The following is a 17,591-nucleotide window of genomic DNA, read 5'->3' on the forward strand; positions in this document are numbered from 1 at the left end:
AAACAGACACAAAGAAATACATATTGTATGATTCCATTTCTATGAAATTCTAGAAAATGCTAAATGATTGGCCAGGGCAAGGGATGAAGGGGGGAACACACCTCAAGGGCCTGATGCAATACCTTGACAGAACAGGTGGTTTATTGAGTACATCATACACCTGCCAATACTCTCAAACTGTAGACCTTTTATGGAGCTTATTTTATGTCAGTTTCCTTCAATAACCCTGTTTTTAACTAATTCTCTCCCCAAAGAAATTTCATTAAAAACAATAAACTAAAAAAACTGTTTCATAATTTGAGCTCCATATTCAGGTTGGGTATGTTGTTATGCAATAGAAGTGGAATACTGGGCTTTATTCCTTTCCACTTTTATCATTAAAATAAACTAAAACATTGCATCCTGCTTGGTTTCATAACAGGTATGCGGAATGTTTGGAAGCTATAATAATGAAGACAACTTTTTCTAAAAGTCATTGTACCATATATACAGTCTTTTTAGATGTCACCATGACTTGACAAATTGCAAAAATTTTATCAGTACTGAAATGGCTTGAAAAAAGTGGATCACTGGTTGCCATGTTATTTCCCTGCCTTATCACACATTCCAATGAGCTCCTCCAATGAAATTTTCCTTTCTACTTCATCCAGTAAGACCCTCAGTGACTTGACCACACCTAATTCTTATCTCCTCTCATTGCACTCTCCTGGCTTGATGCTCTTTACCCATACAGAGTTTCTTTTCTTTTTTCTTCAGACATACCAGTCTTATTCTCGTCACAGACCTTGTCCAGTAACTCTTTTCTCTGCCTTGAAAAATCCATCAGCTAGTTTTCTTTGTAAGGCTGGATTCTTCCATGACCACAATCATCTAAAGGCCCCTTCTTCAGAAAAGAGCAGTGTCACCTCTCCATTCACTCTCCTTCTCAATCTCTCGTTCTATTTTTTATCACTATCTAAAATGGCCTTGTTTGTTTATCTGCCTCATATCTCTCCTTCCCCCCCTTAGAATGTAATCTCCCAAGAGAAAAGAACCTTTTTCTTTTTCACTGTTATGTCTCAGTGCCTAGAACAGTGCCTGCCATAACAAATATTTGTCAATGACAGATTAAATTTGTCCACTTACGTCTTTTCATACCTATTATTTCTTCTTATTCCCACAATACATCTGTGAGAGCAGATTGATGTTACTAAGCATTTTCAGACAAAGGTGACCATTCAGCTATCCCCTGTCTCTGTGGGGGTGGTAGAGGGATGTTTTCTCAGAGAAAAAACACACAAGTGGTGGCATTTGCCTTGAGTTAATCTATCTACATTTATTTATACTCATCATGCCACATTCCAGGGGGGATTTCAGACAGCTGACATGACTGTGTGAGTCTGGCCTGCAGGTGGTTGGGTCCCGACTGTCACTTCATGGAAGCCAACAAAGCAGCTTCACTCTCATTGTTCTGAACCAGTAGTAGCTTTGGTCACCTGGAAGAAATATGCCAGCTGGAGGGTGGCTTGGGTGTTGCAATATCAAGAGAATGTTTCAGAGGAAGAATACTAAGGGGATTCTTCTCAAGACCCATTTCTTCAGAGTCAGAGCTCAGTAAAGAAAAATGCCAAGATTCTGTTAGCCTGTTTTGATAGAGAAGCTACTACTTCCGTGGTTGGTACAAGAGTGACGTGTGAAGATGGCTTCCTCCAGTTTCAGTCTGATTGGACTCAAAACCTAATTCTGCTAGGTGACTGTGGGAACAATGATACCTCAGGAAATGCTGTGATGCTGAGCTGAGCACTCAGCGCCAACTCAAGGAATTTATCAACATGTCCAACTAACTCAAGTTACTTTCCTTCCCTTACCATCCTCCTGACACAAAGGAAGTTAAGGTTTGTGTGTTCTTAGGTTCCCTTCAAAATTCAACTACAGGTTTAAGGCAATTCCACACAAAATCCCACCAAGGGCTTTCTTTTGCAGACATAGATAAGCTCCTTCTAGAATCTACATGGAAAGGGACTAGGTGAAATTGAAACAATTGAGAAAAAGAACAAAGACAGAAGGCTTTTGTTTTTCTTTTTTCTCAATTATGTTTATTGACATAGCGTTGGTTTACAATACTGCATTGCCTCAATTCTCTACAAATGTCTATTTTCACACCACATCCATCACAAAAGCCCAATAACCCTCTAAACCAAGCTCCCCTGGGCCTCCATGCTCCTACTCTTCCACTCTATCCTGATTGCCTCAATTTCTCAGTCAGACGGAGGGCCTTTTCCCCCATCCCCAAGATTTGAAGACTTACAGTTACTGAAGCAAGATAATGTGACAGAGGTTAGATACAAAGATCAGTAGAACAGAATAGAGAATTGAGAAAAAGAGCCAAGTATGCACTCAAATTTTGGTAAAGGTGCCAAATCAGTTCAAAGAGGAAATTGAACTTTTCCATAATAGTTGATAGAACAGTGGACATCCACAGCCAAGAAAGGCTTGACTAAAAAAAAAACCTCATACCTTATATAAAAGCTAATGCAAAGGGATCATGGATTTAATTGCAAAACATAAAACATGTAGAAAAATAGAAGTATCTGGCAGAGTTCTGAAAGAACAGTCTATAAAAAAATAGCTGATAAAAATTACCTCACCAAAACTTAAAACTCTGTGCTATGAAAATTTTTGATAAGCAAATAGAGATGAACTATAAATGGCAAAAATGTTTACAAACTACTTATGTGACGAAAGTACTTACATCCAGAATACAGAAAGCAGTCAAAATTCAGTAGCAAAGAAGAAATCAAATTAGAATAGGGGTGAAGAGAATGAGGGAATGAACAGCTATTTCATGGAAGAGGATCTACAGGTGGCAAATTAGCACATGAAAAGATACGCACATTAGAGCCACAGTAAGATATCACTCCATGCTATCAGGCTGGTGAAAATTACAAATAGTGATGATACCAAATGATGCAGAGAAAATGGATCACTCATACCGCTGGTGGGAATGTTAGGCAACACACACTCTGGAAAACCGCTTGGCACTTTCTTATGTAAGTCAACATGTGCTTGGCACACTAACTCAACAATTCGCTTTTAGGGATTTAGCTAGGGAAACCAAAAGCAGGTAACATGAATGTTCACAGCGTCATTATTCATGAGGGTCCAAAGCTAGACATGACCTACAAGTCTTTCACCAAGTGAATGATTAAGCAAACTGTCCTACCTGCGTATCAGGGATTACTTCTCAGCAATAAGCACATGAAAGATGTTCAAAAACAACTAAAGGAATGGTCTACTGATGCACACAGCACCTTTGACAGGCCTTGGGGAAACTATGATGGATGAAAGAAGCTGTTCTCAAAAGCTTACCATATAATCCCTCTGAACTAAATTATAAAAATGAAGAACAGATCGGGGGTTACTAGGGGTTAGGGAGTGACAGGGTGATTTGGGAATCGCGCAACATGCACTATTCTACCACTTGCTGGTTTCACATACTGGTATGTTAGGAACACTTTTCCAGTGAATACACAGAGGTTTCATTTTTCCAATTTTCTCTATATGTTGTTTTTGCGTTATCTGGCCAATGTTACAGGGAATAATGACTTCAAACTTACCCCACTGTCTGCGGTGAGAAGACCAGAGGGTACTGAAGTGCCGTGCAGCCAACAGCAGCAGGCGAGGCTTTGTTCACAATGAGCTTGGTCAGAATGGCCAGAGCTTCATCTTGAACTGTTCTGTCATCGACTGAGAAGCAACTCTCAATATACAAGAGAAAGCTGGGTAGAAAAAGCTAAAAATAAGAGAGGAATCACGTTTACTAACAGGTAAAAATTTCAGAAGAGCTAATGAAGAGACTATTTTAAGACTTCCAAGAGGGAAAAAAAAAGCATCATAAACAAAACATCAGGAATCAAAAGCAGCAGGAGCCAGCTCCATAGGAACGATGCAACAATGCCTTCTAAACTGTGCAGGAGGGGCCTCCTTCGTGGCCCAGGGGTTAAGTTTCAGCCTATCAGTGCTGTGGCCTGAGTTTGATTCCCACCAGGGAGCTGACCCAAACCCACATATGGCGCATATCTCTCCTGTGTGGCCCGCTGCTCCCTTGAGCAGCATATTTCAGTAAACCCATTTGCTCTGCCCCCACTGTCTCCAGTGAATCCTCCTATCCCCTGTGTCTCTGACCTACACCCCTACTCTTAAATGCAACAAACAAACAAAAAACACCAAAAGTGCAGAGAAGAGCAAATCTGGATTTTTATACCCAATGTACCAGCAATGTAGCATTAGGAGTGTATAGACTGGTTCCGAAGTACTGACTCTTGAAATTTCACTTTCATTTTTTCCTTTCTTAGGAATCTCTAGGGACTGTCTTTTATCAAAATAAGACAGTAAAGTCTACTGAGAACAAGACAGGATAAAAAAAACAGGAGAAAAGTGAAAGGAAATCCTATTATGACATCTGTGCAGTGGGCTGAGAAAGCAACACAGTCAGACTTGAATTGTTCCAGAAAAATGTTTCCAAGAAAAAAACCCCTGAATTGCCAAAGTACCTGGCAAGTGGTCACTGAGAGGCACTTTACAGTGCTGCTGAAAGACAGACTCATTGACTAGCTAGCTATACAAAGAAAACAATTTGGGATTCTTAAAGAATGAGGTAATTAGTAATCTTGGAGAAAATGAGAAGATATATTTTAAAAAAGGAAATCTAAGTATAGAAACACTCCTTATTTTTAGATGTATTTTTTTAAAAGATTTATTTATTTATGCATACGAAACTGAGGTACAGGCCACAAGTGCAGGGGTGGTGAGAGGATTCACCAGAGACAGAGTGGGCAGCAGAACAGTCCGAGTGCTGAGGGGAGCAGCAGGCGGGTCAGGAGAGGTCTGCTGCACCATGTGGTCACCTCCGGGGCGGGAATTGAACTCATGCTGAAGTGGCTTTAGCTTCTTAGTGCTGTGCTTTCACCTGCTGCGCCACCAGGAAGGGCCCAGCACTCCTTATTTACAAGGATCAAGTATATGGCGAATATGAATGCAACCAAAATTTGTTATGTGACACAAACCAAAACTTGTGAAGAGAAGTGTCAAAGAATGAAATCACCCACCAGGGGAAGTCTATGGGTGAGAACTAAAACTAATGAATCAAGGAAGGGTAAAATATCCCAATAACTTATATGTAAGAAGTATGCCACAGAAATAGCTAAATATATTTAGATGAAGGTAGTTTTCTGTAAGCAAGATGGGAATGGAAAGCAAGTGACTGACTCTGGCTGTGTTTGACTTTTTAAAACTACATGCATGGAGCATACTGATAAAAATAAGATTTTTTAAAAAGACCAAAGGGAATAGGAGAGAAGGAAAAGATGCAACAGCTAAGAAAAACAGAGAGACTCGAAGACCCCCACAGGGCAGGAAGGAAGGTCAAGTTCACATACAAAGAAGCTTTTCTGAGACAAGTGAGAATATATGTTACGAAAGACTAAAAAGAAGAAAAGAGAAGAGCTACACAACAGGTTTCCAGGCAGAGTACTGCAGGATTACTAGCTGGAAGAAGTGGCAAATGTTTGATGGGGCTAGGGAGAAATTATAAAATAAACTCCGGATTTGATGAGCAAGGTTTCTACTTCATTCCATCAAATACCTGTTTTATAAAATGAATTTGCAAGCTTCTTCCAGTGCAAACTATTTCAAATTCACACAAAAGTTCCCTAAACGTTTTCTTTTTTTTTTTTTTCAATTTTAACACATGGCTCTATAACTTCTTAAAGGATTACTAAAGAGCCAGTTAATTATTTAATATCATGTTAAGACCTTATTATGACTAAACTTTCACCTATAAGCTAGAGTTGGAATATATAGCTTTAAAGTAACATGGATTAAAACATCCAATGTGTTTGTTTCTCTCCAAAAAAAAAAAAAAATGGATTTTAAGGATGATTATTTTACCATGACAAAAATCAAAACTTAATAGCTTACTCACCTGCTCAAACTGCTTCATGGTAAACATGCCTTCAGAAAAATCCAAGATTAAGTGCCTTTCAAAACTGCTGTCAAAAATCTGTAGACCACAGATTAAAAAAATAAAAAAAAAAACATCTTAAGTACACAGTGAGGACTTTCCCCATTCCTGGAGATGAAACATAGCCCAAACCTTGCAGTCTTCTTCAGTGCAAGCAGAAGTTTAATACAGGCAAGCCGATGGCTGAATTGCCGGCGCGTGCACAGGGACACACGCAGGGGGAGACAGGCACAGGAGCACAGCAGGGAAAGGTGGGTGCAACAGCCCCCCTCTGCCCACAGGGGCGCACACATGGTGGGCCATGTGCGCCCGATGCTGCTCGGAGCTCTGCCCAGCTCCTTCCCAGCTACACAGCATCACAAAGGGCCGGCAGGGCCCTTTCACACCTTCCTTTATGCTTTATCGCCCTGCGGGAAGGAAGCTGGCAAGAACCTAAGGGATCTTCTGTTTCCACCCCCACTTCTCTCCATTTCATTTTCTAGATTCAATGTAAATCTCATCAAGTCATTTTCCTTCATAAATTTCTTTCCAGGACCTCCCACTACTTGCAGAAGCACATCCTACCCAACCTCCCAAGGCCACGCAGAAGCTGGCTGGTACGTATCACACGTCCTCACTCGTCCATGTACCAGCACTGTGCATTTTTAAATGGACTATGTGATTACACACTCCTAGGCCTTTAGCCCCTCTCTGACAGGCGGTTTGCTACTTAAGCTATTTAAAAGTATTCTCTGTCCTTCAACCCCAGGAAGAATTAATCATTATGTTCAATATAGTATTAACAGAATAAGCTATAAGTGCTCCCTCCACAGGTCCCACTACCCTAGCAATCAAAACCACAGGAACGATTTTGTCCACTGGGGAAGACCTAGGCCATTCCCAGTATGTGGTAAGTGAGATATGTTAGCTGAATATTTACTGAACAGAATTCCCTTATCACAGTTTTGTTCACTTCTGTCAGACCTCAAGATTACCAACTCCCTGAAGGGAAAGCCTTTGATATACTTCATCTGTATTCCCCAGGAGGCTTATTCAACATTTGGTGAAATAAATTACCTTTTCAATGGTTTCTCTGATGAGGGTCTCTGGCAAGGAAACATTTTCACCTAGCATCAAAGCAGAAATTACATCCAAGAGGGTCTGCCGGCAAGATGTGGAGAGATGGGCTACCTGGAATGACTGAGACAGTACCTGCACAATGAAAGAAAAAGCAAAGCACACTTAGCAATCAGCTTTTAGTGGACAGACTCCAAGGAAATTACCTTGGGAACTCACCTTACAAACACCAACAGGTTTGGTTATCTTCGATCCATTTCCATGTTTCACAAGAATTAGGTATGTTTCCAACAACCTTTTTACCTGTTCAGAACTTTCACCAGAGTTAGTCTGGGTTACTTTTGTATGTAGAGCCAGGAGTGATTCCTGCAAATGAGAAAATTGAATGGAGGGGATAACTATAAAGTATCAAATTCATCAAATGTAAAAACGAAGAGAGTATATGAAGCAGTTCAAATTTTCATTCTTCAGCTTTGAACAATAAAAATGCATTTACTGGCTCCTGGTCACTAGTGATAGTAACAGCTGATATTTCTGACAACACTTTTCTCAGCCCTTAAGTATTAACCTACCATCCTCATAGCAACCCAGTATTATTACTTCCACTTACTAGATGAAAAGTATGAAGATTAGAGGTTTAAAGTATATTTCCAAGTCACACTAGCACTAAGTGAGAAAGCCAATGTTCAAACAAAGCAGGCTGGCTACAAAGCCTACGCTCTACACAGCTCAAAGTCATCAAATCAAAGTATTGAATGGGATAAGAGAAGGAAAGTCCTAATACGTATGTACAAATATAAATAAAACAATTATAAAATACAACACACAGGAGCAGTCTATTAAACTATCAATGATAATCAACTCCTTTTTACATACAAACCCTTGAAAATTAAAACTTACTTGCAAACATTCAAAAAATATACCAAAATGCTCCTTGTAGATGTAGGATGCAGTAGATCTGACCATAGTTTTGAGTGTTTCTCCAATTAAAATCCAAGGTAGTTGAGCCTCTGTTTCAGTAATTGGTCCTAATTTTTGCAAAATTAGCTTCACTGCCTATGGGAATCCAAGAATCATGAAAATGAAGACATAAATTCATTTAAAAGTATTAACTGCTACCTTCCACTTTAATTACTCCACACTGCGCTTATTTATCTTAACTAAATATGACCACTTTGGTGGTGAAGTATGTATGTATGTATGTCCCAAAAGAAATTTCCAAGCTACTTTGTATTGTACATAGCCCATGTCCTGTTCATTAATCAATTTCTGTTATTTCTAGGATCCCACAAGGAAGAACAAGGATACTAGAAGTAAAAACAGTCACCAAGAGCCCCAGGTAAGCTCTGTTATTAAAGCTGTAATGGTTCCCATTCAGTGTTTTCTACTTATTCTAGGCTTTAAGTCTTTCCATATCATTTCCATATATCTTACATGTTTTCTTTTTAATCCCTTTCACATAGACTCAAAACATTCCTCCTGGTTATTTACCGTTCCTGTGCAGGAGTGAAACATATTCCGAACTCCCTTGCACATTTCAAAGAGCAACTGTCCAACTCCTTCCACCTTTTCTGGATGTTCATCAAGATCAAGAAACATTAAATTGAAAAGTGCATTTTTATCAGAAACCTGAAACACAAAAAAAATGCAAAGGGAAACTGTATTTACAACCTAAACACATCTAAATGAAGAAATGTTATCTGCTCTTCTGTATCTTCATATTAAAACATAATTAAGACAAATTCTGATTCCTACGAATCTCACTGTTTCCTGACTTGACCTAGAGGGCACTTTTGGTATATATACACTGAACCAAAAACCTAAATCAAATAAAATGGCTCAAATTATTTCACATCAGTGAGCAAAGACAACCTTATGTGAGATAAATTCAAAAGGTCTACACACATACACACACACAGTATTAGTACATATTAACCATATCATAAAAGATGTTTCTGTTCATTAGACTTTGAGACTTAATGAGCAACAAATATGTAAAATATCAGACTAACTGGGGCCCTCCCTGGTGGCGCAGCAGGTTAAAGCACAGCACTGAGAAGCTAAAGCCACTTCCGCATGAGTTCCATTCCCGCCTGCCCCAGAGGTAACCACATGGTGTGGCAGACCTCTCCTGACCCGCCGGCTGCTCCCCTCAGCAGTGTACTTCGTCGATCTGCCTGTTCTGCTCCCGACTCTGTCTCTGGTGAAGCCTCTCTCCACTCCTGAGCCTCTGTCCTGTACCCCAGTTCTGTATGTACAAATAAATAAATCTTTAAAAAAAAAAAAAATCAGACTAACCTTTCTCATCAAAAAAGTAAAGCTTTCAGCAGCAAAATTTCTTATATGTAATTTTTTATGAGCCAGGAGTGTGCTGTACATGCTAAAAATAAGAAAATAAGACGTGGAGTTAATGATAATCTTAGATACACTACACACCCAACTCTATGTTCACCACCTTGCTGTGGAAGCAAAGAATACACAGGAGGTGTGACACCAGCAGGTTAAGGCCTCATTTGATTAGCAAGAACCCACATGGTGAGTAGAAGACGGAAGGTCACAGAAATTAATCAATGCTGATGACTTTACAGTAAAGAATACGACATATATACTTTATATGTGAGAAGTTGAAATATGCAGTGAGTCATGGAGGACAGGAATGATTTAAGGTAGGTTAGGGTCAAGAGGTAACAAGGAGACTGCATCCAGTCTAAGAGAGGAAGGCCGATGTGTGTTGGGAAGGCAACCACAGGCAGGTGTGCAGGGTAAGCAGGGGGCTGTGACTACCAAGCAGGGAGACACGACTTTAGATCCCCGGAGAGATTTGCTCCAGCCTCCTCCCCTACACAGCCCAACAGGGGTAGGGACTTTTGTTCCCACTTGCCTGAAGTTGAGGCAGAAAGACTAAGCAACCTGCTTGAGGTCATACAGCTGAAAATAAACATCTCTTGGAGACGTGCACGGTTACAAGTGGTCTCCCTAATGATAGGAAAGCATGGAGTACCATCTCTGTTTTTGCTCTGTCCCCAGTACTTAATAATTCCTTGCTCACTGAAGGTACTAATAAATATTGGTAGGGTAAGAAATAAATATTTAAGATTAATTTCACAGCAGTACCTAGGGTAAAGTAAAGGAAGAATGTGGCAGCCCGACTAGAAAACTGCTCAAATCATGGAAATTTGGGTAAACAAGGATGTAGAGATGGCTAATGAAGACAGAAAGGCAAAGGGAAAATCCAAGAGACATTTCAATGGTCCCTGCAATGGCATGAAAAGCCTTGCGGCACCTAAGGCCCTTGGTGATCAACTGGTCCTCCTGCTGCCACGTCCCTGCCGCCACCAAATTCCTCTTCCATTACACACACTTACCCCACCACCCAGGCCTCCCTGCTGTTCCTCACACGCGCAGGGCACACGATCAAGATGTCTTCCCACCACAAAAATGCAAATGGCAAAAAAACAAGATGTTTATCTGCTTTGTGACTGTGTCTTAAGTGCCTGACACACCACATTCCATGAATATCCACAAAACCAAAAGCGAATGTGAGTAACAGAATCAAGAGAATTTGGAGTCCTTAAAGACATCTGAGTCAAAGGTGGCTCAGGTGTCAAGAAAGATGGTGTCACTGTCAGAAACTGGACAACCAACCAGGGTCGGACAGTGAGGACATTTTCTGAACACATGAATGACTGGGAAGAGTTCATTTGAATGGGGAGGTGTTGCTTCTGGCTTCAATAAGGCTCAAGTGAAAACCCCTACAAGGTAATACTAGTTTTTAATATGTTCCATCTAAAACTTCATAGAGAACTTAGTAAAGGCTGGAAAAATGTCCCGTTTCTTTACTGAAATAGGGTGATGTAAAGAGTGGGACAAAGGAGAATAGGGGGATGGGAAGGTGGAAAGTAAACAATAAACAAAACCTAGTCTTACATCATACCCACACCTTGGGGGCTGAGGGGCAGGGTAAAGAGCAGTCATACATATTCCTGTGATAAATGAAGTATGTAGATATAATCAAGACACCAAATAAAGTCCAAGGTTAAAAGACTACAAAAATCTTTCCCTACTTTAAACAAAGAGTTACTATGGAATTCATTCTCTTTGCCTGTCTAAATTTTGTTTAAAAATATTGTATCTTTCATTTTAATAAGTATGTATGTATCAGGGAAATACAGATATTAAAGATGGGATTCTTCAAAAGTTTACATGTTTGTAGAAGGCACCTTTATGTTAAGAACAAACAATTAGAAAACAAGCTGTGTCACATAAACTGGTCAAATACCAGAGGGGTTCAGAGTATAAAGCTTTCACTTTTGGTCAAGGTACTAGGGGGTATTTGTAGAGGTTCTAGAATCAAACCAGGTCTTGACAGTGGGGGATATGCTTTCAACAGTTGAAGATCAGAGAAGGTTAAGTCAGTGCAGACTGGTGTAGTAGACAGTTGATCATTTTTGCCAGAGAACCCAACTTCCCAGGACTGTTCTGGGAATGTAGTTTGGAGTCAGAAGCCAGAGAAAAGGCAATTCAAGCTTACATTAGCACCAAAGAGTCAGGTTTGCAAGGAAGAGGGACCAGTGTTACAAGTCTTGTAACTAAATGCACTGTGGGAGTCAGAAATTCTCTCCTGCTTGTCAAATAGCAAAGCTGCCCCCCAAATAGCAAATTATAAAACTGAAATGCTCAAAAAAATCACTACTGAACAGGCCCATTTTATTTAGAGGTCTCAAGTACACAAGTGTCAGCAGGAATCTTGAATATACTGAATATATGTGCACATTGCTTTCACTCTCAAAACTGATAATGAAGGAAAGCAGGATTGACTGTGAAGGAGGTCATGATAAATCTTTTGGAGACAAAGGAAATGTTCATAAACTGGTGTGGTGATGGTTGCACAACTTTCTAAATGTACTCAACAGCATTAAATCATAAAGTTTCAAAGAAAAGCAATTCATCCACACTAGAGCAAAAAAGGGTTACCTGTATATACTGGCCATGTCCTTCACCATCAGTCGCCACAGGTATTTGTAAAGATAGGACAGTGAGGTGAAAGCCCACTCTAACAACTCTGTGTTCTGAGTCTCCAAGATTGAGGTGATGGTCAGGAAAAAATCCTGAAAATGCGGATAGAAATCTGTCTGGAGATCTCTAGCCAACTGCACAACCAAGCTGGATTAAAAATAAGCAGAAATTAAGCAGATTCTAAGATACGTAGGAATTTTTTTTAAAAAGACTGCAAATCTATTTCATAAATGAGAGTAGATCACTTTTGATCACAGGATTAAACTTTCCAAACCAGTGTTGAGAGGTATTAAATTTTCACATTTAAAGACTTCAGCTAAGACTATCAGACTAAAACAAGAAGGTCCTCTCCATCACAAGTTATGGTCAACCATTTCTACAGAGAAACTGGGTTCTCTTAAAAGCATAAAATGAAAGCAAAAAAAAAGTACCCCCCTAAAGTTATGCTTTATCATAATACCAAATATTCTGCTCTACCCAAAAGGTAAATTCTTGACTGAAAATTACAAACACCAGACCTGAGGTGAATGTGGCTATAAATTCAGATACATGTCATTAAACTTTCTTTCAACATTCTACTTACTCCAAAAGTGGCTGATAGGCAAAACTGTTCTTGATTTGCAGGTGAGTTTTCAAACTTTGAGCGATCTCATTTTGATGATAGACCAACTGATTGAATGACTGGCATTTGTCAATAACTTCTTTGTAAAATTTCCCTGAGTTTAAAAAAGAAAAAATGTTCTACTTTTCTATCTATAACTACTTAGTTGTTTGAACAGATAAAACGTAAATGACAAATAAATAGAATAGAAACAAAATTAGGAAATACCAAAGTGTTCGGTAAGGTTCAATTCTCTCCATTTCAGTAGACCCTCAAAAAAGTAAGTTTCAACTTCCTGTCAAGATAAAAAGCAGTGCATTAATGCCAGTCCACTAATTAGAGAACTCAAAGTAAAACCACAAACAAAATAAATAAGAATAATGTTATCTTAACACAATGATGATAATCAACCGTTTAAAAATGGACTTTTTATAAGGGCTTTAAATAAGCAGGCTTTAAAAAAATATCAGAAGTACAATATATACAAATGATTAAAATAAAATGTTTTTGTTGATTTGGTACAAGAGATAATTCTTTATACTCATATAACAGTCACACCAAGGAAGAAAACCTTTTTCTGTATTATTGCTATAATCTGGTGGGGAAGTTTACATGCACTTTTGTTAAAGCTAAAAATTGCTTGGCAGGCCCTCGTTGCTGGTGCAACAGGTTAAAGCACCGCACTATGAAGCTGTCCACAGCCACTGCAGCACGAGTTCAACCCCTGGCCAGGGAAGTGACCCACGTGGCATGGCAGGCCTCTCCTGACCTATTCTCACAGCTGCCTGTTCATCTTCCTGTTCTGCTCCCCACTCTGTCTCTGATGAATCCTCTCACTGCTCCTGCTGCTCTGACCTGTACCCCAGTTCTTGTATGCATAAATAAATAAATCTTTAAAAAAAATTTCTTGGACTAAGCAATTTCCATTTTGGAAACATTTCTTTAAAAATCTGCAAACATACAAGTTTAAAAATGTTTACTCAAATTTATTGTACATAAAACAGATGACAGGAAACTGGTATAACTAGAGTATATTACATGGTCATTAAAACATATCTCTGATGAATGAGGCTATAGGCCCTCAAAGTGGTGAAAGTCTTTTTTAAAAGACCTCTTTGTTTGCACAATTTTGCATGAAAAAAAAAAAAAACACATACACCAAACTCTCAATATTGTTCTCCTAGGCAAAAAAATAAAGATTTTTTTGCATTCACCACCATAGTGTTTAGGTTGTTAACACAGTATACAAAGTACTTTGAAGGTCAAACCAGTACGTTACTACCCTCCATGTATGTGTACAGTGAACAAGCAAAAGCAGGTGAGAACAAATACATACTGAAGCACATGGACAAAGAGTATGCAAATGTTTAGTCTTAAGAAAAGAAATCCTTACATTGTGTTTTGTTTAAAAAATAAACATGAAAGAAAACCAACAGGTAGACAGACTAGAAAGGAAGAAAGGGGATCCTTTGAGTCTGGGGAAGTGGCATGAGGCAGTCACCCGGGGAGACTATGTCCCCTGTCCTTTGCCACATGACTTGCATCTCTACGCTACAGAGAGGGAGTCTCTTTCCTCACCCCTTGAAACTGGCCAGCATCACAACTTCTTTATTATCTAGTTCTACTGCTCCAACATCTCTGGAATTTTTTCTCCTTTCTCTGTCTTCACTGTTGCTACTATACTTAGACAACAGTCAGATCCATGAAATGATTGCCCTGTCCTGTTCTTTCCTCCCCTCTATATTACAGAGGTCTAAAAGTTAAGCCTGATCATGTCACCTATTCCCTGCCTTACAGTCTTAGAAAGATACCCTATAGCTTCAGGGAAAAAAAAAAAAATAATTAGCTTGATATATGAAGCCCTTTATGATCCCTGATGATTTCTTCAGCAGCTTCTTGAGTGTGGTATGCATTCTTTAACTTCTGTTCTATGACACTGATTTCTGCCTTAGTTAGAAAAATCCTTTCCTGTCCTCTATGTCATGCTAAAGCCTTTATGAACAGCAAGATTGAACTCAGGTATTGCCTTGTTTATATCCCTTGTTTGACAATCCACCTTACTCCCCAAAGAATTTAGGTTAGGTTTCATCAATGTGTTCCCAAGGCATTATATTCTTACTTAGGTAATACCATTTAATATGCTGAATTCACACAGTAAGAAAATGCATGCAAAGAGACATGAACAGAGTGTGACTGGAGCCAAGTGAACAATAATTAAGAACTGAGGTCAACCCCTAAATTAAAGGTGTACTATCTAGGACCTTAGAAGGCTAGCAGAGAAATAACTTGATGCAGATTTTAAAGTAGAGGTTTGAATGAATTAGATGGGGATTAGAATTGAAAAAAAGATACATATAGTCTAGCCCCTTTCTCTTTATAGAGGAAACCACACCTGAGAAAGGTGACTTTCTTAATATTTCTATAAAATTGCCACCTAAAAGTAATAAATAAAATTGCAGCTTAAGAAATATGTATGTGTACCAGTGCTTGGGACTAGACATGGGAAAGAGAGAAGATAGAATCACAGAAGCCCAGCTGAGTGTCAACTTAATTGTCTAACACAGCATCGTTCAACATATCTACAGTGATGGAAATTTTCCATATCTGCACTTGTCCAATATGACAGCAATAAGTGACATATGGCTCCTTGGTGCTTGGATTTTTTTTTTTTTTAAAGATTTATTTATTTGTGCATACAGAACTGGGGTACAGGCCAGAGGCTCAGGGGCGGTGAGAGGCTTCACCAGAGACAGAGTGGGGAACAGAACAGGCAGATCGACGAAGTACACTGCTGAGGGGAGCAGCGGGCGGGTCAGGAGAGGTCTGCCACGCCATGTGGTCACCTCCGGGGCAGGCGGGAATCGAACTCATGCAGAAGCGGCTTTAGATTCTCAGTGCTGTGCTTTAACTCGCTGCGCCACTAGGGAGGGCCCGGTGCTTGGATTTTTAATCTACTCTAATTTATTTCTAATTTGTCATATGTGGCTACTGTATTAAATAATCTAATGCATTTCATGTTCAGAAAGGAATAACTTGAAAAACATTTCACTTCTACTAAAGGAGACAAAAAAAGAAAGAAAGAAAAAGAAAGCCCTAACTATGAATACTTGAAAATAGGCTAATATAAGATTCTCTTACCTCATCATAGCTTGCAGTTCTGTCAATCCGGTGAATAATATCGATATTCACATTCCCTAGTCGTTCTGCAAATGTAAGAAACTGGGGGAAGGAGAAGTGAGACGTTTAAGATGTGTTGTCATTAATACTCATCTTATCTTAAATGTTTGTTATATAATAATCTCATGTGTCTTTTCCTTGAGATAGTGGAACGTTTAAAGCTTCACTAAGCCCCCTCATGTGTTGTCATTATGCATAACAGTATGTTTCACTTGCAATTACAGATTAGTAATCATAACACTGAATTTTGAAACAAGTTATTTTCAGTTATGGCATCAAATTTCCAAGCTGGTTAGATAGACTTAGAGCTAGGCAGGCGAGGTGGCATTTCACACCGGCCCACCTACACCCCCAACAAGCACAGAGACCAGTCCAAGTCGTTGCAACAATAGTATTTTAAACACATAATGAACTACTACTGTGTAGTAAATGAAGTAACTCTCAAACCTTTAAGGGGTAAACATAAAGTAACTCAGTAGCCCTGAACATAAAATCAACTCCCTTCTGCCGACAACCCCTCCCTCCCTCGATTCCGCAGAAGAGCAGGGGAGAACACTCCGTAAGCAATTAGCCTATAATCAATCAGTTAACTCTAGATGGAAGGAAATTCCCAGGCAGGCCGGGCCCCACCAAGAACAAAATCTGCCACCCGGACTCCTTTCCCCACCTCATGTTTACTATTCCCGGAGAGTATCCCACTTTTGACAGTCTCCAGAGAAGCGATTTACACTCCGCCCAAACCACTACGCCCCCTGAGCGCTGTTCAGAGTCAGTTCCACCGCTGAGACCAGGAATCCACGTTTTTGGCTCAAGCTTCTTCGCTTACCCGGTGCGTGTTCTCGGTCTTGTGGGAAACGGGCTTTGTCTTCATGGCTACAGAGGGGGAGCGGCCGCGAGGGCCTCGCGACGGGTCGGAAGGTTGCAACTGATTGTAAGTAAGGGAAAGTGGCTCACACTCTAGTACTCTCCGACTCCCAGGTGCGGAGACTCTCACGTGCGGCGAGAGCCCCTGGGCGCCGCCATGTTGGAGGCGGGGAGGAGCCTGAGCCGGTCACGTGAGCGGAAGGAGCGGAAGGAGCAGGCGCACCCCCTCCCGGCTGCCTCCGGGTGGGGAAAGGCTGCGGCGCAGGAAGGTGGGCGTGGACTGGGTGTTTTTCTTAGTAAAGTCAGAAAAATGTGTATTTTTACCATAAAGGAAAACCAGCTAGCAGCCATTGCCCCCGCTGTGTGCGCTGACCGCAGAACTCTTTACCGCAATACTTCTCACCGTAAAGCGCGCTGTGAACACTCTAAGTATATATATATATATATTTTTTTTTGTTATTTTATAACAGTTTATTTTTACATCATTTTGTACATTTTTTTCCCCATCTCAATTGTAATCCCCGCGGGTTTCCCATCACCAAGTCATCCGTGTGCCATCACCATAATCCCGTGCACTTCCCTCCCCACCCCCCGTTTTTGATCCCATTCCCCACTCCACCCCCGCAAAATGTCTCTGGTATATGGTTTGTGAAGTATATATTTTAATCTCGTTTTGAAAGTTGGGGGGGCGGTCCCTAGGAAAAGAGGAGGTGCCGGGCTCCCTGCCCCACCCAAGGGAGGGTGGAGCTGAGCAGGGAGGAGAGGAATCTGGAGTGGAGACTGAGCAGGAAGGAAGCAGGATGGAGAACCAAAGGGAGACCTGAGGAGGCTCAGGGAGCAGAGAGACGTGAAGAAGCGGCTCTTGTTTCATGGCTT

General features: G+C 40.3%; 1 protein-coding gene across 2 annotated transcripts in view; it reads right to left on the bottom strand.

Moving 5' to 3' along the window:
* The window catches only part of UTP20 (UTP20, small subunit (SSU) processome component, homolog (yeast)), an 82,725-nt gene extending 65,855 nt beyond the window's left edge, over positions 1 to 16,870 (bottom strand). For both annotated transcript variants that reach the window (XM_004675758.2, XM_012720371.1), the window contains exons 1-12: positions 16,678 to 16,870; positions 15,813 to 15,893; positions 12,903 to 12,969; positions 12,657 to 12,789; positions 12,032 to 12,220; positions 9,356 to 9,437; positions 8,549 to 8,686; positions 7,958 to 8,113; positions 7,277 to 7,423; positions 7,058 to 7,192; positions 5,963 to 6,040; positions 3,597 to 3,772 (exon numbers count right to left, since the gene is read on the bottom strand). In XM_004675758.2, coding sequence (XP_004675815.1) covers positions 3,597 to 3,772; positions 5,963 to 6,040; positions 7,058 to 7,192; positions 7,277 to 7,423; positions 7,958 to 8,113; positions 8,549 to 8,686; positions 9,356 to 9,437; positions 12,032 to 12,220; positions 12,657 to 12,789; positions 12,903 to 12,969; positions 15,813 to 15,893; positions 16,678 to 16,722 — 1,427 coding nt within the window. In that variant the 5' untranslated portion in view covers positions 16,723 to 16,870. The remainder of the gene's footprint in view (positions 1 to 3,596; positions 3,773 to 5,962; positions 6,041 to 7,057; positions 7,193 to 7,276; positions 7,424 to 7,957; positions 8,114 to 8,548; positions 8,687 to 9,355; positions 9,438 to 12,031; positions 12,221 to 12,656; positions 12,790 to 12,902; positions 12,970 to 15,812; positions 15,894 to 16,677) is intronic.
* Between the last annotated feature and the right edge of the window lie 721 nt (positions 16,871 to 17,591).

The sequence above is a fragment of the Condylura cristata genome, unplaced genomic scaffold (genome assembly GCF_000260355.1).
Source record: "Condylura cristata isolate star-nosed mole 26May11 unplaced genomic scaffold, ConCri1.0 scaffold00004, whole genome shotgun sequence".
NCBI classification, from domain to species: Eukaryota; Metazoa; Chordata; class Mammalia; order Eulipotyphla; family Talpidae; genus Condylura; species Condylura cristata.